We start from the raw sequence: 24,108 nt of genomic DNA, 5'->3' as shown, positions 1-24,108 counted from the left end.
TACTTTAAGTTTACGCCTCATTTTTTTTTTTTTTTTTAATTTGAATTTTCATCGGGCGTAATTTAAATCTCCGCCCGTTAACGCGCGTACTTTAAATTTACGCCCAGCAACAAGCGTACTTTAAATTTACGCCCGACTATATTAGGATTTGGTATTTGGTCGCGACCAAATATGGTCTGGAATTTGATCTTTGGCTGGGATTTGATCTTTACTCCGTCCCACTGCGTCACGATCTCATCCCAAATTTTTGGTTATACTCGCCCACTGTGGATGCTCTAAGGAGTCTAAACTAAAACTCAATGTGTTAACAGAGCAGAAAATCCTGCTGCGGATGGGGATCTAAATTTTGACTTGAATAACAAGTCAACAACTCAACCTAGGGAAACGATGCAGCTCGATGATGAAACAAAGCCACAAGAATATGGTGAACACAATGGCCAATGCGATTGCACAAATACAGGAGAAGCCGGTGGGAAAACTAGAACGACATATATTTTGACTTCAGAAGTAGTTGGGAGCTGGGAATTTAGCACGGCCTCAGTTCACGGGGAGAATGAAAATGAACGGGGGGGGGGGGGGGGGGAGTTAGAGATACAGTTGGAAGTGGCAATGAATCTTAAGAAGATGGCCAGGCTGTGGGGAGTCAGATTGGGGGTTCATCTGCTGCTCTTGGCGCCTCTTGCTATTTGAACAAGTTTGAGCCAGAAGTGTTATGCTCTATATGATAGTGCCCAAATTGTAGCTCCTGAATTTAACCAAAACATCTCCGATGGTGGTGGTATTGGTTCAGGTCTAACAAGGGAAATGGGTGATGAAGGATCTAATGCAGACCATGAAGACGGAAGTAATCACGACGGTGACACTAATGTGGGAGTTGATCACGCATGAGTGAGCAAAACGACGATCCACTATTTAAATGACGTTGATGTTACTAAAGATGATTCTGTAGGATAAGTTGACAACAATTTTTTTATAAAAAAAAGGTGTAGCCATGTAAATATGAGTTAGAGTTCTTTATTCATGTGTATAGAAGAAATTAAGCTAGCCAGTTTGTACGTTGTTTTTGATAGGACACACATTTATGAGATGATAAATTGAACGAAAACTTATTATAATAAATTAACCTACTAATAGACGCATTAATTTGGTATTGCGTTTCATTGCTTGAAGAAAGTGTAAGGTTTGTTCGCTGGTTGTTATAAAGAGTACTAATTTGTTTGTAAACAATTTATTTTCGGAGCTCCTAAATATGTTAATTTGACCAGTACTAATGATGGCTTCCATCTAAGCACTTTCAGAATGCTTATTTAATGTTGGAAATTACCTACCTGGAAAACAATTGTCGCCACAGTTGTTTTAGTTACGGCTACAGTTATCTCAAAATTGCACGAGCTAAGTTAATTCAATTAACTTAATCCCGTGCAACGCACGGGTAAGATACTAGTTTTGGTTAAAAATCATATTTTCGTGTTTTTTTGCTCTCATTCTTTTCCTTGTGTGCAAAAACAGTATATAGACTTTTTTTAATACATTGTATAATATTCCGATACCTGCATCATAATTAATAGTATTAGTTTAAGATAAAAGAGATTGCTCATCTATTGTACTTTATTAGTTATTATGATAATATGTTTAGATACCAGAAGCAGAAGCATTTCTGTTTTTCCAGAAGCAGAAATCAATCTAAGACGTGGACAACAATAAATCGGGTGACGCGGAGCAAAGGCGCGGTCAAATGACTCGTCGCAAATAGCTTGCTCTGATACTATGTTAGAATACGGGCATCCAACTCAAAACCAATTGGCAATGAGTGGAGAGACCCTAAGGATTATAAACCGCATGATCTTAGATTGCCCAAACAATGTGGGACTAATAATCTCCACACGCCCGCTCACGTGTAGCCTTATTGGGTCTAACACGTGGACAATTATTAAATCGGGTGACACGGAGTAAAGGCGCGGACAAATGACTCGTCGCAAATATCCTGATATGATACCATGTTAGAATACGAGCATCCAACTCAAAACCAATTGGCAATTGGAGGGGACCTAAGGAATATAAACCGCAGGATCTTAGATTTCCCAACAATGTGGGACTAATAATCTCAACACGCCCCCTCACGTGTAGCCTCGTTTGGTCTAACACGTGGACAATTAAATCGGGTGACGTGGAGTAAAGGCGCGGTCAAATGAGTCGTCGCAAATAGCCTTCTCTGATACCATGTTAGAATACGGGCATCCAACTCAAAACCAATTGGAAATGAGTGGAGATGCCCTAAGGATTATAAACTGCAGGATCTTAGATTTCCCAAACAATGTGAGACTAATAATCTCAACACGCCCCCTCACGTGTAGCCTCATTGAGTCTAACACGTGGACAATTATTAAATCGGGTGACGCAGAGTAAAGGCGCGGACAAATGACTCGTCGCAAATAACCTGCTCTAATACCATGTTAGAATACGAGCATCCAATTCAAAACCAATTGGCAATAAGTGGAGGGGCCCTAAGGATTATAAACCGCAGGATCTTAGATTTCCCAACAATGTGGGACTAATAATCTTAACACGATCCCTCACGTGTAGCCTCGTTGGGTCTAACACGTGGACAATTAAATCGGGTGACGTGGAGTAAAGGCGCGGTTAAAGACTCGTCGCAAATAGCCTGCTCTGATACCATGATAGAATACGGGCATCCAACTCAAAACTAATTGGCAATCAGTGGAGAGGCCCTAAGGATTATAAACCGTAGGATCTTAGATTGCCCAAACAATGTGGGACTAATAATCTCAACACGTCCCTTCACGTGTAGCCTTATCGGGTCTAACACGTGGACAATTGTTAAATCGGGTGACGCAGAGTAAAGGCGCGGACAAACGACTCGTCGCAAATAACCTGCTCTGATACCATGTTAGAATACGAGCATTCAACTCAAAACCAATTGGCAATAAGTGGAGGGGCCCTAAGGATTATAAACCGCGGGATCTTAGATTTCCCAGACAATGTGGGACTAATAATCTCAACAATAGCCGATTGGTTTTGAGTTGGGTGCCCGTATGCTATCACGGTATCAGAGCAGGCTATTTGCGTCGAGTCATTGACCGCGCCTTTACTCCGCGTCACCCGATTTAATTTTCCACGTGTTATCCCAACGAGGCGACACATGAGGGGGAGCGTTGAGATTATTAGTCCCACATCGTTGGGCAATCTAAGATCATGCGGCTTGTAACTCCTTAGGGCCTCTCCACTCATTGCCAATTGGTTTTGAGTTGGATGCCCATATTCTAACATGATATCAGAGCAGGTTATTTGCGACGAGTCATTTGACCGCGCCTTTGCTCCGCGTCACCCGATTTATTGCAGTCCACGTGTTAGACCCTACGAGGCTACACGTGAGGGGCGTGTTGAGATTATTAGTCCCGCATTGTTGGGTTATCTAAGATCCTGCAGTTTATAATCTCTTAAAGCCTCTCCACTCATTGCCAATTGGTTTTGAGTTGGTTGCCCGTATTCTAACAGTTATTATGATAATATGTTTAGATACCAGGAGCAGCATCACTTCTGCTTTTCCAGAAGCAGAAATCAATCTAAGAAGTCAGGAACAAAAACATTTTATTTCATAAAAAGTACAAAAAAAAATTCTTTTAGAGGTCGCTCTGGAATTGCGTACTATACTAGCTTATTTGCATACCATTTCCAGAAGTTGTTTTTCGATTTCCGGAAGCAAAATAATTATAAGTTAGTTTGGGTTTACAATTTTAGAACGTCTTATAGAAGCAAAAAATTAACTTTTTGGGAATCTAAAACATTCTGCTTTTGATTTCTACTTCTGGAAAAACAGAATCACTTCTGCTTCTGATATCCAAACAGTCTGATAGCCAAAATAACTTCTAACTTTTTTGCTTTCAGAAATCGAACAACAACTCTTTAAGTGGTATTCAGAGACACTATAAGAAATATATTAATTAGGTGGAAAGTTTAGTATTGCATTACCCCCAAGAAGATATAGGATAAAATCTAGCCCTGAAAATATTTCGTGTTCAGGAACACAACCACTCCCATCTTTTCGTCCATCCCCATGACATCCTCTAGGACAATAACAACTATAATTAGCCATGGTGTGCGTGCAAATGAACCTACAAGGATTACTGATGTCCTTGCTCCCGTACTTATTCACCTCTGGTTCACAATTTGCGCAGTACATTAGCACATTGAATGTAGAAGAACGTGTAAGTTCCTAATTTATGATGCAGCACTTATGAGCTAAAAACTTATAATTTCGCATACCTTGGCATCCGGGACTGATATATGGGTTGCCCTGATATCCTTCATTGCATGTGCATAAATATCCAGGATATATGTTATTGGCATTGACACAATGGCTATTCTCCAGGCATGCATAACTAGTCAAATCCTTTGCTGCTTCTTCACAGGTTTTGTTCTCGATCGCCCAGTCAAATGGTTGAACCGGTGACCATGGTACTTCTCTTATGAAGAACAAATGCAAGGTGATCCACAAGAATATCGAAACTAAGATAAGCTGAACAATATAATGCATTGTTCCGTATCTCTTGGTTGTAGGAAAAGGATGGTATAGCTAGCTAGCTCTGTTGTTAAACTTTTATGGAGACGACTTTTGAACTGTTCTTTTGCCGGTGCAGCCTTGACTTCGAGAAAGCAAAACAACTAGAACGTGAATGCCACAATCTTCCATGTTTATCAACTAACACATATCTTCTCATTGTCATTGGAATCCATTTTTATAACAAAAGAAAAGGGGGAAAAGTAAGAACTCAATTATTAGACTAATGAAAAGAAAAACCTAGAATTTTTTCTGATACTTAGCGAAGTAAAGCAGTTTGAAGCCTCATAAAAAAGCAAAGTATACGTAATTAAGAGATTACAACTAGCAGTTTTTTTGGATACTACGTAAATAAAGTACTGATAACAACAACCAGGGCGCCTTAAGGAAGCAAATACATATTATAAAGGATATCCATACTCCTACATCAATCGTGGAAAACCTGAACCTGTAACACGAGCTGGTGTGATCTCTTCTTAACGATTTTAAAATGGCATACATCTCCTACCTTCAAGTTCAGACCATTTTTCTTGTTTGCAAAGTCAGCAACACCTCTACTTAACCTGATGTCTTTCTGTAACCGGAGAATTTTAATCCTCCATGCTCGAGTATCAGAAGCATCAGAATTTACAATTGTTACTTTTTTCAAGCCGTCGTGGAAGTGCTCTCTTCTGACACCCCATGGAATTGGCTGCACATTTGAAAATTTTAATGATCAGCACCCAAGATGTGATCCAAGATTCCAAGGTAAGTGACATGGCATGCGGAAGCAATAGAAGACTATAATCTAAGAGTTAAACTTAAAACAATGACAACAATCAATAGATCAAGAGATTAAACTAGTAAACAATGACAACAATCAAAGAACTTAGTCGAATTTTAACATTCATAGAAATGAGCTATTCCTAGCTAATACGGTTCTAAGCAAGAAGATTACTCTGCTTAACTCTTTCATGACCAATAATTTACCATGGAAAAAAATAATTAAAAATGCGCTCACCAGATAATTGCACTTCAGATACGATGGCTGCACAGTAACATTGAAGAAACGAGAACCGGGCCTGGATGCGAATCTACGTACTATTCCATTTGCACGGGCAACATCCCCATCGTCTTCATCTGATTCTTCTCCTTCTTCTGGTAACGGAGAAGCACGAACGGGAGCCAAACATTCTTTCTGTGGAATCCCCCCGGATATAGTGAAAACCTTCACAGAGAACTGCATGCATCCATGGTACCTAAAAACTAAGTAATCATACATTTGTAAGCCATTTTCTTGTAGAAAAACTTCCCAGCCTTCCTCGAGGTAGATGCCATCCTGAGTTTTGTTCACTTTAGTCACCCAATGTGCTCCACCAAGACCCTGAACAAGTGCCCATTCAGATGATTGAGCTTCTCTGGATATTCTGGGATAGAACGTCTCGGGAATCCGCTGAAAATTGCATAACCTCTATGGTTTTAGTACAAGTACATATTACTCTACCAGCTAACAGATATGGCGATTTAACGCAGTTACTCTAATGCAACATGCTTGTAACACTATATTAAACACAAACCGGATACTGACCATGGAAGGCAGTGGATGTTGGATTTTGCTGAAAGGGTTTAAAACTCTAAATATACAAACATTGAGTCCAACAGTACTCGGTGTACTATCAGTACTTCACTTAAGAGCAAATTAAGCTTCAAACATACAGATATTATGCCATCAAATTGACCCTCCTGTGAAGTGGAAACTCTAAATCCTAGCAATTGGCATCCACGAAACAGAAATAAACCCCAAATGGTCATAGATACAGACAGACTGTTCAAGGGGGAAATATCACAAATCTCAAAATCAAAGCTAAACCATGCCTGAAACTTCATTTGAGAAAGAAAATAAGATATTCAATCATACTCCTTAACAAAGAAAATTTGAAGATGATTTCTCTACTCAAACTGAAACATGAACATGTTAATGACTGAAATTTATGCATAGAGCTACAACATCAGTTGCATCAAGCTATACTGACATTTATGCAGTTAAAAATCAGAAAGAAATGATAAGAACAAAAGAAGAGGACATACCATTCTGGTTTCATCTTCTTTAAGTAAGACCTTGTAGAAATGGCGTTTTCTGTCTGGATTAACAAAATTCTCCATTCCAATAAACAAAACTCAAAGAACAAAACACCTTTCTTTCACTCTACTCTGTTTCTCTTTTTTTGAATCTCTGATAGAAAATGAAACCCTAAGTTTTGAATTATAAAGAACCTCAAATAACTGACGGGTTTTTGTTTTTCTTTTAAAAAATAAGACCGTACTTACAGAGGGTTTATAGAGTGAAAACTGGGGATCATTATAGCAACCAACAACCCATTGATTCTTCTTATCTGTGTAACAAAGAGGATTCTAATTGGTTGCTTTCTCTTCGTTTTCTCTTTCATATTCATATCATCTCCATCAATTAACTGCATTTGTACTTGAACCCTGAAATCACCTAATTTGAGTGTTCGTACGCTAAAACCAGTCTCTTCCTTCCTCACTCATTAATCAGGAGGATGACGACCTAACGTAACGGTACAGAATCTGTTATAGCACCTTCCTCTTTTATCTGGGGGCACCCCCAGGTTTTTTCATCACTCAATGGCAAGTGTACCCACACTGTGGGGGAATATGTCCCAGAGATAGGGCTTCTGGTTTGCACAATATTTTAGATGATTTTCAGCACTCTGAAAAGTTCCTGCATCTCCAACCTTTAAAGTTTACGGCAACAAAATACAGAATACTGGTTCACAGAAAGATAAAAATAAAAATTACACGCTAAGAATTTATCTAAATTTATACTTTTTTTTCCCAGAAGAACAAAATTCGGCTTCAGCCAGGGTCAAACAGAAGACCTTGAGTGTGTTAGACGGACGTAATAACCAACTAAATACTAAGCCAGTCGAGAAACTGATCTGAGGTCTCTGACCAGTTGGGTTCAATCCAACTGCAGTGCAACTTCGCCTTTGTATCGCGATAATCTTTAGCAGAATGACTAGTGTTACCAACACAGTGATACATACCTGTATCAAGGGAATAGAATAAAATCCCATCTTTATGCAACCTCGGAAAGTAGATTTTGTTCTCCATTTCACTAACCGGAGCAACTGCTGAGATAGAAGATGTATTGCTAACACACAACATATGCCTCCCCAGATCTTTAACTTCAACCCAAACCGTTTGAGTGCAGTTCAATCTAAAAACACGAACCCATTTTCCCAAATGGCCCAATAACACACACAAAAGTTTTCCTTCGCACTCCACCAAGTAACTCTTATAGATAAACTCACAATTATGCGGGGTTACAATGGCTAAAACTTCCCAACTTATATTGTCATTCTCTTGTTTAAATACTCCTAAAGTTCCATTTAGATCTAAGCAATAGAATGCTCCATTGTAATAAACTGGATTGTTCAAATCCGTGTCGAATTCCATGGGTTTCTTATTGGGAGGTAAGTAAGTGCCATCAAAGGAATTATACCTCCAGTGTTCTTCTCCACGTTTAATGAAGAAGATGGACACACTAGCATTCATTGGTTTATGGAAGGCAAAAACTACAGTCTGCAGAAGTCGGCAAGGAAGAGAATGAGATACCTGAGAAATGGCCGTTATCTGGCAAGTCTGGAAGTTTGATACTCGATCTCGTGAAGGGATTGTGGAAGAGCAATGTCAGGCCTTTCAACATGAGCAACCACCCACCTTTCGAAAAGCGAATTCCAGAACCTTTTACCATTTCAGGAATACTCACGAGGTATATCTCATTATTATGCATTGGGTTTATGAAATGGTGGACGGAGCTATCATAGTTAGAGAAAACTTGCCATGGGCATAAATCTGTCGTCTGGAAAGTTCTAGTAGAAGAGGGTCTTCTGAGGTTCATCGTAGCACGGTATAGTTTACTCACTGCACGTAAATGTATGTAATCCAATGTATGAAGATAGTTTGATACGGACCATATCAAATCATCGTTAGGCATGATCTCCTGTCTTACTTCTTTGATATCTTCTGTCTCATCATCCCTAGCAACACCAGCTATGTTTTCCATTACCTTTATAACTTCATCCATGTGTTCGACCTTTCCTAATTTACAGTCTGCTGTTCTTCTATCATCAACCCTACAAATTAAAAAACCAGAACATCATCAAGCAGCAACATCTATTCAATCTCTATTACAAATGACATGGAGAGAAAAGATGGATAAGATATAAAGGCAGTACTATTGCGGCAGAAAAGAACAATACAAATAACACACTGTCCAACATCCAAACTAGTTCTGTAAAAATACAAAGAGCCTGATTTCAACTTTAAAAATAAAAAGACATTTAATTGAACAAGCATTGCAACTGAAAAAATAAATTTATGTAGCAAATTGGTTAAATCAGGGTGTGTTCCGTAAAGACAATACAGCATGTCCTTTTTACCATTAATTTTGTTCGGCGATACTCTAACATGAACTACATTACCCAAGGCACAAGGCTGTATGAACTGAGAAGTAGATATAAACTACACAGGGTACATCTGATACAGTTGTATCCCTTAGCATCGAAAGCACTGGTCAATAGATCATTAAGTATATCTAATTAGAGAAAAACAATTATAAATCAATGTGACAAAAACATATCGTGCTTCAAAGTTACCTTGGAGGTGTAGTAATAATCATCCAGTTAGGCAAGAACCATGGTGTCGGCAGATCAGTACATGGTAAAGAAAGTGAAATACTTTGATCTTCCAAGTCATATTTGTACAAGCTCATTTCTTTGTACTGTGTATAATACACACAACCTTTTGAAAATCCCGAGTCTAAGGCCAAGCAAGACAACTGAGTACGGCAGCTTATAAATAAGACATGGTCCAGATTTTCCACATCCACCCAAGCCATTGAAGAGAAATCCAATTTTACGATTCCAATTTTGCATTCGTTGGAATAAATCCCTCTCTTAATGGAAGACATACATATTCGGAAGATCTCACCAAAAGACTCCACATAATACCGTCTAAAAGCACAACCTCCACCAGGAAGGCTATCTAATCTAACAAAAACTTTACTTACTGCAAGGGTTTCTTCATCATGGATATCAGACCCACGCTGTATTTCTATCTCCAGGTAGACACCATTCCAACACATTACATGTAACTTACTTTTGAGATATAGCATTGCTTCAGAAGATTGGTATAATTCAAACTCATGTTTTCTCCATTGTTTTTCACCAGGGTGACAAAATACAAAACAGTCAGGAGTAACACCAGGACATTTAAAAAGTAAATAAACCATGGAATCATCATCATTGTCACTACTATTGCTGCTGCTGCTAATGCTGGTCTGGGGAGGCGAAGTCAAAAGACAATCTCCAATCCAAAATTTACTAATAACATTTTTGGGCAAACAAGGTAAGTGAACGGTTTCTAGTGATTGGGGATTCCAAAGTGAACAATCTCCATAATTAGGATGAGTATCATCATCCTCACAAACAATGACTACCCACCCTTTATGACAAGATTTCTGCCAAAAATCTTCTTTTACTTAATTCTGGTATAAATTTGTTTGAATTTCTCTTGTTTAATTGATGATTATCATCACCTAAGTTATAGAAAGTTTGGAACTTACCATCTTTACCATGTGGGAAAACAAGCCATGGTGCTACCTTTGGTGATGGTGGAAGTCTGCGCTCACCTCTTCTTTGAAGCTCGGATTTCTCCATGGAAGCTGAAGAGATAGTGAGAAACCCTAGATTTTTGTAAAATTTTTAACTCTATGAAGAAGAGAGCCATTCTAAATGGTTCTTTCTTTCCCCTAATTTGGGTGTAATTTTAAAGTTTCGGCCAAACTGTAGCGGTAAAGAATCTTTTATTTCACCTAGGGGACAACTTCCCTCGGTTTTTTTCACACAATAAAATATTTATGTTGCCGGAAATTCGAAACTCATGGACAACAAATTTTTTTATTTTTATCGATCAAAAAAATTGCAATGTACTGGCAAAAGGTTAAGTGCAGCCATGTTGTGGGGAGTATAGGTTTGGCACATAATGACAAGTGACAAGTGAAAACTAGCATCGGCATATAATGCAAATTGTCATGGCAATGAACCAACTGAAACAAGGTTAACTTAACAAAATAGTCTAATTAAGCTTCCAACTAATTTGGAAATGTTTTTAAGTTTGAACAGAAAGGAAATAGGTTCAAGTAAGAACATCTGTATTCTCTAGCACCTTCATTCATCCAAATGGAAATTGCCTGCGGGAAACCTGAACTCGCAACACAAGCTTGTGTGGTCTCTTTTTAACGACTTTAAAGTGGCACACATCTCCTACCCTCAAGTTCAGACCATTCTTTTTCTTTAGGAAGTCGGTAATTCCTTTGCTTAACCTTATGTCTGCCCCTAAGTTGAGAGTTCTAATCCTCCACGCTCGATCATCAGAAGCATCAGAAGTTATAATTTTAACTGTTTTCAAGCCATTGTGGAAGTAGTTTCTTCTGGCAGCCCATGGTATTGGCTGCACAATTGAGAAATTTGTTGATCAGAAGTATGCCATGGGAAGCAACAAGTAAATGAAATGAAAACAAGGAGAATGCGCACTCCCAAGACAGTAAACAGGACAACTCTAATCAAAGAGTTCAAACAATGACAACAATCAGTAGATCAAATAACTTCAAAAAGAACTCACCAAATAATTATGCTCCAGATAAGCACGCCGCACTGTAATACTGAAGAAAGGAGAACTGGACCTGGATGCCGATGCGGATCGGCGCCTTACGCCATCTGCGCTTGAAACATATTCCTCCTCATTATCTTCCGATCCGTCTTCATTTGGATCGTATTCATCTGATTCATCTTCATCTAATTCTTCTTCATTTGATTCATCTTCATTTGATATGTCATTTGATTCATCTTCATCTGATTCATCTTCATTTGTGTCATCTCTTTCTTCCAATAACAGAGAAGCGTGAATAGGAGCAAAACATCCCTCCCGCAGAACCCCATGCATAGTGAAAACCTTAACTGAGAACTGCATGCTACCTCCATACTTAAAAATCAAGAAATCATACATTCGTAAGCCATTTTCACGTATAAATACTTGCCAGCCTTTCTCGAGGTAGATGCCATCCTGACTTTTGCTCACTGTAGTAACCCAATGTGCTCCACTAGGTCCCTGGACAACTGCCCGTCTAGATGATTGAGATTCTTTAGATAGTCTGGGATAGAACGCCTCAGGAATTTGCTGAAAATTGCATCATTTCTACAATTAGTATAAGTACATATTACGCGCAGCTAACATATATGGCGATTTACTCGAGTGTAAAGATGCAGTTATTCAAATGCAGCATGCTTATAACACTTTGAGGCAAAACCATATGCTTAACTGAATAACTTTGAGATGTAACTAGCTAGGAGCTAACTACAAATCATATAGTTTAAAGGTTAAAATGCACAAAGTTAGACAAACGTTGTGAGATTATAGTTTAGAGTCTTTAGACGTTCTTTCATCTCTCTCTGCTTGATGAGAAGCCAAACACAACTCAAGCATCTAAAGCCAGTGGGATTTTTGCAGAATGGGTTAAGATATACGAACGTTGAGGCCAGCAGTACTCCTACTATTTCACTTAAGAGCAAATTAAGCTTTCAGATATACAGACATTATATGCCATCAAATTGACCCTCTTGTAATGTGGAAACACTCTAAAGCAGACTCCTGAACAATCTGACAACTGAGGATTGTGTGAGAAGGAAGATACAAAGACATGATAATACTAGCAATTTGTATCCACAGAACAGGAAACCTTAATCAGATTCAAACCCAAATAGTCATACAAGGGGGGAATAGCACAGATTTGAAATCAAAGCTAGACCATGTGTGAATTAAACTTCAGTTGTGAGAAAGAAAGAAAAAATGAAATCAAACCAAACCAAACATAGGAAACCCGTAGGTTGTTTTTATCCTATCGATCATACTCCATAACAAAGAAAATGAAGATGAACATGTTAATGAACTGACTTCGTTTTCATCATCAAGGAAATGGTACTTTTATCAACTAGCTCATGTGCACAAAATGATAATGTCCACTTTGTACTATATGGACCCCAAAACTCAGAAACTAAAATCAGAAAGAAATGAAGTAAAGAGAAAAGGAACAGTACATACCATTCTTGTTAGATCTTCTTCAAGTAAGACCTTGAAGAAATGGTGTTTTCTATCTGAATCAACAAATTTCCTCATTTTCAATCAACAAAAAAAGAAACCCTTTCTTTCTGTCACACTCTACTTCTCTATATCTCTTTTTTTCCTCTGATAGTAGATGAGACCCCAACTTTTGAATTCTTTCTTCATTTACTTCTTCGTAGATTGAAAACAGAGGAAACCAACAACAACCCAAGATTCTAATTGGTTCTTGTCTCTGTACTCTCTCTTTCATATTCATTTCCTCTGTATGTACTTACTAACTTCCTTTAACTCCAACTCTAATACCAAATTCAATTTTCATATTTTCAGAGTTCGTACGCAAAAAAACCTGTGCCTCTCTTCCCCCGCCATTAATATATCGACCTAACTGTGCTTTAAACAAGTTTCGGCATTCTGGTAACGGTTTAACAAATCTTTAATAGCACCCGCCTATTTTATCTGGGGGCACCCTTATTAGAAAAATTGAAAGGAAACTTGAAGGATTGCTCTGGCTCGTTTATAAAGTTTCAAATTTTGGGTTCACTAAATGGCTAAATCCAGCAGAAAACTGTGATTTGCCTTCGGAGTTCGGATACCATTCGAAGGCTTGCAAATCTACTCAAGAAAGCAAGATATTACCATCCGAAGTTTCGCAAAATTTAAACACAAATGTCATGTGCAGCTTTTCCACACCTACATATGACGCAATTGCCAATTACAAGTTGTGCGATCTATTTACCATTGTTCTTTTCTGAGCTAATGAACAGAACACACCAAAAAATCACACCTACAAGTGCTCAAATCGAAACTAAGTGCAGCGAAACAAGCTTAACTTAACAAAATAGTCATGGTATGTCAGCTGAAGACATAACCAACTGAAACTAACAGTTAAACCGAAAGCAGGAAATAGGTTCAAGTAAAGACATCTATATTCTCTAACACCCTCCTTCATCCAAATCAAGCACAGTTGCGAAAAACCTGAACTCGTAACACAAGCTTGTAAGATCTCTTCTCAACGATTTCAAAGTGGCACACATCTCCTGCCTTCAAGTTCAAACCATTTTTCTTCTTTATGAAGTCAGGAACACCTTTGCTTAACCTCATGTCTGTCTTTGTGTGAAGAATTCTAATCCTCCACTCTCGATCATAAGAAGCATCAGAAGGCATAATTATAACTTTTTTCACGTCATCCAGGAAGTACGCTCTTCTGATGCCCCGTGGGATTGGCTGCACATTTGAAAAACATAGATGATCAAATCAGCAACCAAGATGTGATCCAAGGCAAGTGATATGGCACGCGGAAGCAACAGGGCCTCTAAATACGTTCTAAGCAAGAGATTACTCTGGTTTTTTTCAACATTATTTTACCAAATGGTTATAAAAATAGCTCACCACATAATTATGCTTCAAATAAGCTGGTCGCATTAAAATTCTGAAGAAAGCAGAACGGGACCTGGATGATAATCCGCACTTTCTTCCGTTTGTACGTGCAACACAATCCTCATCTTCTTCATCCAACCCATCTTCATCTGATTCATCCTCATCTGATTCATCTTCATCTGATTCACCTTCATCCGATTCGTCTTCATCCCATTCATCTTCATCTGACTTATCTTTTTCATCGGATTTGTCTTCATCTGATTCATCCCTGTCTGTATTGGCATTTTAACTTATATCAGTCATGCACAAAGATGGGTCAACCCAACTAATCACATTAGAATTCAGATTTACCTTGTTGTACTCGTTCCTGCAGTTCAACACAGCGTCTCTTTCTTGATCTCAGATTTGTACTTGGCCTTCCAACTGGTGGACAGTCAAATGACCTTCCATGCCTAATTCTCTCCTCCACCAACGGAGAAGAACGATCAGGAGTGAAACATTCTTCCCTTGGAACCCCATGCATATTGAAAACCTTGATAGAAAACTGCATGCTACCTTCATACCGGAAAACTAAGAAATCGTACTTTTGTATGCCATTTACTTGGACAAATACTTCCCAGCCTTTATCGAGGTAGATGCCATCCTGACTTTTCTTCACTTTAGCAACCCAATGTGTTCCACTAGGACCCCAAAGAACTGCTCGTTCACATGACTGAGAATCTTTGGATATTCTGGGATAGAATGCTTCAGGAATTCGCTGAAAATTGCAAAACTTCTATGAGGCGATTTACCCGAGTGTAAAGATGCAGTTATTCAAATGCAACATGCTTATAACACTATAGTAAACATAAATCAGATACCGACAACAACCAGTCGAAACATGAATGAGGCAGAAGTCCATATGCCCATATGGAATAACTTAGAGATATTACCTGCTACATACAGATCAAACAGTTGAAAGACTAAAATGCACAAAGTCAAATTCTGTTCTCTCGAACTAGGATTAGTTTAGATGTTGTTTCACCTCTCTGTGCTTATCCAGACAAAATTCAAGCATCTAAAGCCAGTGGGATTTTGCAGAATGGTTTTAGATATACAAATTACATCGAGTCCAACAGAACTCCTACTAGCTATATTTCACTTAAAGAGAAAACTGAGCTTCAAATATACAGACATTATGCTATCAAATAGACCTTTGTTTAATGCGGAAATTCTAAATCTCCTGAACAATCTGACAACTGAGGATTGTATACAAATACGTAAAAAATATAAAACCTTAATAAAAAACAAACCCAAATTGCCATGCATACAGACTATTCAAGGGGGAAATATTGCAAATTTCATATCATGTGTGAAATAAAAAACAAATTCAAACCAAACATCGCAAACCCATAGTTTCTTCTATCCTATCAATCATACTACATAACAAAGAAATTGAAGATAAACATGTTAATGAAGTGACTTTGTTTTCATCACTAAAGAAAGGGTACTTTTAGCTTTAAGTCCTTTTATCAAATAGCTCATGTTCATTTCAGTTACAGAAAATGTTAAATTTCCACTTTCTACTATATGAACCCCAAAACTCAGAAATTTAAGAATCAATAGAAATGAAGTAAAGGGAAACGAAGAGTACATACCATTCTGGTTAGATCACCTTCAAGTAAGACCTTGAAGAAATGGTGTTTTCTGTCTGGATCAACAAATTTCCTCATTTCAATCAACAACCAAAAAAACCCTTTCGTTTCACACTTTATTCCTTTGTATCTCTTTTCTCCTCTGGTAGCAAATGAAACCCTAAATTTTGAATCCCCAAATTACTGATAAGACCAAACATACAGAGGGTTTATAGAGTGGAAACAGAGGAACATTAGAGCATCCAACAACCCAATGTGTAAAACTAAGACTCTGATTGGTTCTTGTCTCTGTATTTTTCTCTTTCATATTCATTTCGTATCTCTGTATGTAGTTTCTAACTCCCCTTTCGAATTCAATTCTAATCCCAAATTTTGATATTTTCAGAGTTGGTACGCAAAAACGTGCGTCTCTCTCCTTCCCTCGCCATTAATTTTAAGGACCTAACAAGTTTCGGGCCGGCAATTGTAGCGGTTTAACAAATTGTCAAATTTCTTTTATAGCACCTACCTCGTTTATCTAGGGGCACCATCATTGGCATATTTTTCAGTCCTCTTTTTGCAGTGTTTTCCTTCTTTTTCTATTTTGTTGATGAGGTATGCAAGCACTAACAACAGGCAAATTAGTCTTTCCAACAAAAAAACGAAATGTGGAAAACATTGCAAGCAATCAAAGAGGTGTAGCTTAAGCATCCGAAACCGATTCCACAAAAAATGGATGTAGCAGACATGTATAACAATCGATATAAATGATACAAAATGAAATCAAAGCTCAAGAACCAACACCATGGTACCTAACAAATATGCTCAAACAAATCAAAGCTCTCATGCCTGACATTCCAAACCACATACTAGCACACTCCTTGGGAAGCAAATCAGGCGGCAGACGAACTGATAAACCAAGCGGTGAAAACACAAATGCAACAATCAACACCGGCAATGAAAACCAGTTGGGAAGACACTACTTTTCCTACGACAGATTGTACTAAATGACATGATCAGAACCACCTATCCAAAAATTATAACATCTTTTGCTTAAATAAAATGGTTTACCCCTTTTTAATAAAAAATAAAAAATGATACAAATGAGAAACTAAAAAAGACCGGAAAAAAATACATTGTATGATAAGGTTTTCATCACTCCACGGAGTGCTCATTGTGAGAGAATACGAAAATATTTCGTGCCGTCTGTTGGTTGCACAATTGGCAACATGTCACAGAGAGCTAGGCCTTTAAGGTTTGGGCCGTTTGGCCCTTAAAGTTTTTGTTTTGGTAGGAAACTTCTTTTCGATGTAAAATTACACGCCTTGGCTAATGCAAAAGATATTCCCATTTGTTAATACAAAAGATTCAGTGAAAAAGCAGTATCTTAGTTCTCAACCCAACGAGAGCAAAGGTAAATTGGCCTTTAACGGGGATACCAATTTGCTTGAAAATGTATCATTTCAAAGTAGAGAATATTCTATTTTTATAATGGTACACCTCCAAATAAATTGGTATCCTGTGTTTTGAAAAAAAGAGCCAAAATAGGGGGAAAATTATCTTACCAAACGCCCACCGGAAAGTTTAGAAATACCCTTGGATTAACGGTGTTGATGATCTAGCTATTATCTTAATAATACTAAAATGGCATGAGCAAACTACTAGTTTCTAGATTTGTAACATGAATGATCAGGACAAGCAACACGTCACATGAGACACACCTAAGCCGATCGAACTTCTGGTGGAATTGCATGCTTTCTTTGCTTTGAATACAAGCATATACCATGACATTTCATACCTCCCGCGTTGGCTCATTCATACGCTTTCACTGCCCCATTCATATACTAAAACTGTATGTCTTTTCGTTTTCCATCGCCAATCAAAATCTACCAAAATAAACGTAGGCAAAGATAATGTTTGGTTTTGTTTTGCGTTAAAGAAAGAAAATGGAAATTTTAACAAGTAACATTTTTCCCGACTGTAATTATTACAAAGCATGAAAACGGAAAGGACGTGACAGACAAGTTTAAGTCTTTTCGGTCAAGTCCCACTCCCCATATGCTCATCATGAGATTCATGACCACCAAATCACAAAATCTCTACAGCACCCTTGACCAAGAAAGACCAGTACAGTAATTTCTTTGGAAAAACATTTTTTACAACTAGAAAAGAAAACAAGTGAATTCATCTTTGTCTGAATGCCTTGAATTGAGTTGAGTGAAGGTTGAGGCCCAAAAATCGACGGATTAGAAAAAAAAAAAAGGAATACTCAATTTTAATATGACGTGTTTTTTTTTTTTTTTTTTTTTTTTGTCAATCAACAAATTTCAATTCATTCAAATCAAAACCTGATAACATGATCGCTTACAAGAATAACAAAAACATCAAGGTACAAGACAGTAAAACCCCTAATACAAATGAAGATATCAATTACAAATACATCGCGAAGAGAAAGAGCCATATACCGTAAAGATATCCAATTTTTGTAAATGTAGTAGGGAACGATGATGGTATAATCCAGAATCGATTCCGACCATTTAATCAGATTTTCTTCTCCTTCAATAAGAGATACTCCTATAAGAAAGGAACCCATTGACCATTTAACATAGCTAAAGCAAAAAGCTTCCAACACATATTTCGAAAAATAGATAAGCGAGATAAACTCGGCTCGAAATATCAAATGTGAACAATGTAAAAGTTTGTATAGCTATACGACTTAATCTCATTAGAAGATGGAATAGAATAAACTTCTGTTAGAGCACTGCTCGGTCGAACTCGCAAGCGTTGCTATCTCAAGCTTGTTGTCAAGTTTAGTTGCCAAAACTATAAGTCTTGATTTCTAGTGTACTTATAGTTAAGTCTTGGATTAGGATAGAAAGTGTAGTTGAGCTTTAGACTTCACGGCGTTCATCGATTGAAGACGAAGAACTACTAAGGGGAGCTTGTAGAACTTCATCAACAAAAGGTATGTGGAGACTTGAACTCATCTATCACTCAAAAGTGTATCTACTCTATCTCCTATTTGAGAAAAAGTCGTATAGCTATATACACTTCAATTATACACATTTGATATTTCGAGCTGAGTTTAACTCGCTTACATATTTCTCGAAATATGTGTTCGTAAGCTTTCGCTTTAACCGAGTTCATCTTATATTCTTGTCGGAAGTCAAAAGATGATCATGTGAAAATCACCTGGTAACATCTTACATGATTTGTGTGAGACAGACATTTGATGTAGACTCGGAATGTTTCATATTGATCAGTCGATCACTTGAAAATTGCTTTGAAGCTAATAGTTTGCGTGAGACATCTATTGTCGTCTTCTAAGAATGTTTCAATGATTGAAATGGGAGTTTAGAACACTTAACCATAATTGGATTTAAGAACAGTATGGGTACTTGCATATGTGTTGATCCAAGACCGGAATGCAGTATACACACCCGTATGCGTACTGGCGAGGTCAGGTAAAGTCCGGGGGCTAGAGTATGTGTACATGTACGCGTACTGGCGAAGTCAGTTGAAGTTCGGGTATTATAGTATGCATACCAATATGCATACTGGAATCAACTGAAACTCGGAAGTATACGATAGTATGCGTACCGGTTTGCATACTGGCGAACACAGTTCAAGTCCGGCTACTTAGGTATGCGTACCTGTTTGCATACTTGAGTGGGTTATGTGCTAAAATCGGTTTGTTCATGAACTAATACATCTATATAATAAGGAATGCAATCTTTTGCAAACCGTGGCTATAATTTTCATGAATTGATTCGAGTGAATCAAAATCAATTTTGCTTCAATTCTGTCTTGTATACTTCCATGGGAATATAAACAATTGAACAACTCTAGAACTAGTTTCATTTGAGTCATTTGAACTAGTTATGGTTAAGATGAATAAGGTTGATATGAAAGTGTCCATATGGGTAACTTCGGTTAACTATTGTTGAGCCAACAAAGGTGTACACGTTTAGGTACGGTTACTCATATCTAAATGAAGTCACTTTTCATTTGTGTATAACAAGCTAAGTTCGATCTAACAGTTGAAATATTTTAGCTTGAATCTAATCAGGTTTTCATCTAATGGTGAATATTGAATGCTTTGTTACCAAGGTAACATTGATTGCAAACCCTGATTTGAAGACTATATAAAGGAGAACTCCAGCAACTGGGAAACCTATTCCCCACACCTGATGTGTGATATTAGTTGCGACTAGAGTCGATTCTCCTTTCACCTGAGGTTTTTCTAAAACCCTGTTGGTTAACGACTTGAAGACTTCATTGGGATTGTGAAGACATACCCAACTATTTTCTTTGTAGTTGCGTGTTATGATCTTGTTGTTTTCTATCGTGATTGAGTATTATCTTCTCTAAGATTTGCTCGAGATTTAATCTCCGATAGGCAAGGTAAAAAGTAGTAACAAACATCTTCGACTCATCGTTTGTGATTCCACAATATCTTGTTTCGCTACCATACGATTAATATTATTGTGAGGTGATTGATATTTCAAGGCTGTTCTTCGGGAATATAAGTCCAGTATATCAATTGGTTCCTATTTACCTTGATTTATCAAAAGACGGAACAAAACTCATATGTATATCTGTGGGAGACAGATCTATCTATTCAATAAACTTTACTGTGTGAGACATATTGGTTTGTCAAGTCTTCGACTTTGGGTCGTAACAAGTCTTAGTTGTGGGTGAGATCAGCTAAGGGAATCAAGTGCGCAGAATCCGGCGTGGTTCTAGAGGCGTAAGGAACACGACTGTACCTTGATCAGTGTGAGATTGGTTAGGGCTCAAATACATTCCAGTCTGAAGTTAACATGAAGTAGGCTAGTGTCTGTAGCGGCTTAATACAGTATGATGTTTAAATCTGGATAGCTCCCGGGGTTTTTCTGCATTTTCGGTTTCCTCGTTAACAAAATTTCTGGTGTCTGTGTTATTTCTTTTCCATATTATATTTTCTATATATTTGAAATATCACAGGTTGTGTGTAAGTTCAATCAATTGTGAATCCAACCTTTGGTTGTCGATTAAATTGATTGACACTTGGATATTGGTTTTTTATACCATCCAAGTTATTTCTTATACTCAATCGGGCTCGCAAATTCCTATTTTTTTGATTGCAGATTGAATTGAGAAATACAGATATAACTCTTTGATATACTTTTTTAAGATTGAGTCTGACTATCTAGTTGATTCTCTTGAAATTATATTGGAGTTAGTCCATACAGATTGCTAAGATAAATATTGGGTGTGGTTGTTAGACCCCCGCTTTCTCAATTGGTATCAGAGCAGACAAACACGTTAAAGACCTCATAAGTCTGTGTTTGTAGCAATCTGATTATAATGGACGAATCTATCTCTAATAACGTATCATGTCAGAAATTACCAGATGATTTTCAAAGCATGAATTCACCCGAGAGAACTGTCACATCTAAGTCAATATCAAAACATTCTCTGAATATAGAAACTGTTGATTGGGAAACACGCCTAGAAGAAAAGTTGGATGAACTTTCTGATGAAGGTGATTCAGATATTGATAGAGATGTTGATGAGGAAGTCTCAGAGTATGTTAAGTTTTTGGATTCATTGAAAATGAAGAAGATTACAACTTCTCATGTCACACCTCTTCTGACTCCTCTCTGTCGAGAAAACAAGAAATTGAAAAGGATTTACGGAGGTCTTTATGGTTGCACTACACCAAATTCAGGATATAGCAACTCAGATTCGCAACAAAAATGTAGCTGTTGCGAATTTTCAGTTGCGAATTGATGTTGCAAAATTTTCGCAACAGGCTGTTGATGTTGCAAATTTCGCAACTGCTTGTTTTTTGTTGCTATTCGCAACTGAATGATTTCACGCATGCCAAAATCATGTGTGCCAGGAAACACTTTTTTTACCATTCTTTCGCGCATGCCAATTTCGTGTGTGCCTACACGGGTTTATCCTTGAGTTTTAATTTGAAATATGTCAGGTTGGGATTTAATGGTTGGAGGTTGGGACTTAAGGTGGAAGTTCTTTGGTCGAGGTAGGTTTTGTAATTTTATTTTACTCGCACTGAAATCTTCTGACTACTCTTTGTTGGTTTATTCTCTTTGATCGGCTAAAACATGTAATATGTTTATAAATATAGTTTTTTTCTAGTGTAGGAAGTATTTCTTGGGCATGAATACTTCAAAAGTGAAACCATTGAGATGCTTATGCTTAAGAGGCAAATTTGGTCGAAAACACTCTTTATAGTGTTTTTATTCCTGTAATCTGCATCTTCCATATCTAATAACTATGGTTTGTACTTGTGCTGCAGGGTTGTCGCATATGCATTGATATCAGGTGCTTCATTTAGGTTACAAATACGTTTCTCTTCTTGAAATCTAGGTTGACCCTTGGCGCAGAAAATTGTATATTATACTCTCACTATGCTTTTGAAACTAAGTTAGAATCTTTGTGAAATCTAGAGAAAACCAAGTTGTTTCCATCTTTTCTCTTTCATGTATTATTGACATATGATTATCAATATAAGTGGTGCAGTATGTGGTTGGCTTGATACTTAGGTTTCTTGATTGATTGAATCAGGGTCACGGGGTATATGCAGGATAAAATAGAATGGGTGGGGGTATTTGGCCAGGTCAATAAAGACCGACCTTTTTTTTTTCAGTTGCCAAAATTTAGCAACAGCTTGGTTCTGTTGCGAATTTTGTACCGGAAATTAGAAGTCAGTCTCCATTGACTAAGTCAAGAACTTTAGCAATAACAATTAAAATTTCGCAACAGTTGGCTTCTGTTGCAATTTTGTTACCATGACTATTTGGGTTAGTCTTCCTTGACTTAGTCAAGCTTTTGCAACTAATAGTAAAAAATTCGCAACTGCTCGTTGGCTGTTGCGGCTCAAAAGTGTCGCAACAGCTCAGAACTGTTGCGAAAACAATTGCGACCAAAAATTCGCAACAACTACATTTCCGTTGGGAATATTTGTTACACCACTTTTCGCAACAGCTGGCTGCAGTTGCAAGCCCGATTTCTAACAGCTAAAGGCAGTTGTGAATCCCCATTTTTGGTGTAGTGTTGGCATCGCTCTTGCGAATCGATCCTCAAAGATTCCGAGGAAAACCTTAGTAAAAAGTTACTTGAATGTGATAATATTTATCAAAAATACTTCTTTTTGGAAGAGAAACTTGCAGAAACTGAAGCAAGGATTAACTCCCAGCAAGCAAGTTTTGATGACAGAGAACGCGCATATCTCGCTCGAGAAAAATGCCTTGAGGCTGATTTAGCTGCTGCTATTGATAAAATCAAGATGTTGGAAGATGACTTGAAAAAGTTCAATACTAGTTCAATCAAATTAACCACTATGCTAGGAGCAAGTAAAAATCATCGTGATACACGAGGATTGGGCTATAAGGGAATAGATGCTCCAAGTATTAACAAAGAGGTAAAATTTGTCAAGGCTAGTGATTCTTCTCAACAAAATATTTCCACTGATGGCAAAAGTGAAATACCTTCACCGGTAGTTAAAGTTCGAAAGAGAAATATATATCAACCTCCAAAGTCAGCACATACAGATCGAGGTAAGAACATTCCTTATGTTTGTCATTATTGTGGAAAGAAAGGCCACCTGGAAAGGAGACGTCGTTTTCGTATAAGGAATGAGAAACTTCATGATGTTCTTGTTTGGAAATCACAAGAAGTTGTGAAACCAAGATCATATGCTAAGGCTAATCCTCTTAACATTACAGGTTGTAACTTTCCAACCTTTAAGCAAAGGAATCATTGATGTGATAAACCTAGATTTTCTATAAACGTCATACGAAGCCTTTTCACAATCGTAATGGTTATCAAAAGGATAACTTCGTAAAGACGAAGACAAGATCCGATGCTCCCAATTGGAGAAAGACTAACTTGCAAAAGAATAGTCAATCAAATTCTCTTTCGAGAAATCTTAAAGAGAATAATGGGAAGAAGGTTCCGGTTGTTTCTAAATGCACTCATAACTGGGTTCCAAAGAAAGTCAATGATGCTTTGAGTGTGAAAAGGAATGATATCCCAGAGAATTGCATGACTATGGAGAACGCAGTGTCCATGATGTTAGAACTTAAAGAGTTCTTTGGAAGATGGATTTGGATGTGAAAGGTTCTAAAAGAGATCTCTTTCATAATACTCCAAAAGTGAAACGGAATAATCCAAAAACTATAGATGGTGAAAAGCCCATAGTTGCGGAAAAGTCTGTTTCCGTCACTTTTGGTAAGCAAGACATTGTTCACCTCAACACAACTTGATTGTGTTTTAAGTGCATCATCACCAAGGAATGCCTTGTTATGTATACGATGAGGGAAGCACGAGAATTGGGGCACACAT

The 24,108-nt window shown here is 37.6% G+C and overlaps 4 protein-coding genes across 12 annotated transcripts; all 4 read right to left on the bottom strand.

Moving 5' to 3' along the window:
- Window positions 1-4,806: 4,806 nt before the first annotated feature.
- Window positions 4,807-10,362, bottom strand: LOC113284980 (B3 domain-containing protein REM9-like). Of its 8 annotated transcripts, none has more exons than XM_026534194.1 (5): window positions 9,241-10,362; window positions 6,887-8,718; window positions 6,647-6,791; window positions 5,580-6,011; window positions 4,807-5,270 (listed from the first exon to the last, which is right to left on the bottom strand). In XM_026534194.1, exons 3-5 carry the CDS (start codon window positions 6,719-6,721, stop codon window positions 5,007-5,009), a joined length of 771 nt encoding a protein of 256 aa, XP_026389979.1. In that variant the 5' UTR covers window positions 6,722-6,791; window positions 6,887-8,718; window positions 9,241-10,362; the 3' UTR covers window positions 4,807-5,006. The 8 variants fall into 5 exon arrangements, 3 of the variants coding, with proteins under 3 accessions (XP_026389979.1, XP_026389978.1, XP_026389980.1); XR_003328514.1 differs by having other exon boundaries at window positions 6,647-7,301; window positions 7,627-8,718; XR_003328523.1 differs by having other exon boundaries at window positions 6,647-8,718; window positions 9,241-9,795; window positions 10,209-10,362.
- LOC113299537 (F-box/kelch-repeat protein At1g57790-like) lies at window positions 7,490-8,137 on the bottom strand. Its single transcript, XM_026548602.1, has one exon. It carries the CDS (start codon window positions 8,135-8,137, stop codon window positions 7,490-7,492), a length of 648 nt encoding a protein of 215 aa, XP_026404387.1.
- Window positions 10,363-10,612: 250 nt separating the features above from the next.
- On the bottom strand, window positions 10,613-13,110 carry LOC113328385 (B3 domain-containing protein At2g35310-like). The gene is made up of 3 exons (XM_026575505.1): window positions 12,743-13,110; window positions 11,267-11,821; window positions 10,613-11,095 (listed from the first exon to the last, which is right to left on the bottom strand). The coding sequence occupies exons 1-3, from the start codon at window positions 12,815-12,817 to the stop codon at window positions 10,817-10,819; spliced, it is 909 nt and encodes a 302-aa protein (XP_026431290.1). The 5' UTR covers window positions 12,818-13,110; the 3' UTR covers window positions 10,613-10,816.
- Window positions 13,111-13,401: 291 nt separating this feature from the next.
- Window positions 13,402-16,214, bottom strand: LOC113328374 (putative B3 domain-containing protein Os04g0347400). Of its 2 annotated transcripts, none has more exons than XM_026575488.1 (4): window positions 15,778-16,212; window positions 14,492-14,897; window positions 14,153-14,412; window positions 13,402-13,987 (listed from the first exon to the last, which is right to left on the bottom strand). In XM_026575488.1, exons 1-4 carry the CDS (start codon window positions 15,850-15,852, stop codon window positions 13,718-13,720), a joined length of 1,011 nt encoding a protein of 336 aa, XP_026431273.1. In that variant the 5' UTR covers window positions 15,853-16,212; the 3' UTR covers window positions 13,402-13,717. The 2 variants fall into 2 exon arrangements, with proteins under 2 accessions (XP_026431273.1, XP_026431283.1); XM_026575498.1 differs by having other exon boundaries at window positions 13,801-13,987; window positions 14,214-14,412; window positions 15,778-16,214.
- Window positions 16,215-24,108: the final 7,894 nt, after the last annotated feature.

This window comes from Papaver somniferum, chromosome 1 (genome assembly GCF_003573695.1).
Source record: "Papaver somniferum cultivar HN1 chromosome 1, ASM357369v1, whole genome shotgun sequence".
In the NCBI taxonomy this organism is placed as follows: Eukaryota; Viridiplantae; Streptophyta; class Magnoliopsida; order Ranunculales; family Papaveraceae; genus Papaver; species Papaver somniferum.
The sequence above is the reverse complement of the archived record's forward strand: the minus strand, read 5'-3'. Positions and strand labels throughout refer to the sequence as shown.

Bases quoted from the DNA above. Each gene is read 5' to 3' on its own strand.
- LOC113328374 (XM_026575488.1), bottom strand. From the start codon at position 15,852: ATGAGGAAATTTGTTGATCCAGACAGAAAACACCATTTCTTCAAGGTC. The intron at 14,413-14,491 runs GTAAATCTGAAT...ATGCCAATACAG, and splicing joins GCAGGAACGAGTACAACAAG to ACAGGGATGAATCAGATGAA. The intron at 13,988-14,152 runs GTGAGCTATTTT...TCAAATGTGCAG, and splicing joins ATTTGAAGCATAATTATGTG to CCAATCCCACGGGGCATCAG.
- LOC113328385 (XM_026575505.1), bottom strand. From the start codon at position 12,817: ATGAGGAAATTTGTTGATTCAGATAGAAAACACCATTTCTTCAAGGTC. The intron at 11,822-12,742 runs GTATGTACTGTT...TGCAATTTTCAG, and splicing joins AAGAAGATCTAACAAGAATG to CAAATTCCTGAGGCGTTCTA. The intron at 11,096-11,266 runs GTGAGTTCTTTT...TCAATTGTGCAG, and splicing joins ATCTGGAGCATAATTATTTG to CCAATACCATGGGCTGCCAG.
- LOC113299537 (XM_026548602.1), bottom strand. From the start codon at position 8,137: ATGAATGCTAGTGTGTCCATCTTCTTCATTAAACGTGGAGAAGAACAC.
- LOC113284980 (XM_026534193.1), bottom strand. From the start codon at position 6,721: ATGGAGAATTTTGTTAATCCAGACAGAAAACGCCATTTCTACAAGGTC. The intron at 6,012-6,646 runs GTATGTCCTCTT...TGCAATTTTCAG, and splicing joins AAGAAGATGAAACCAGAATG to CGGATTCCCGAGACGTTCTA. The intron at 5,271-5,579 runs GTGAGCGCATTT...TCAAATGTGCAG, and splicing joins ATCTGAAGTGCAATTATCTG to CCAATTCCATGGGGTGTCAG.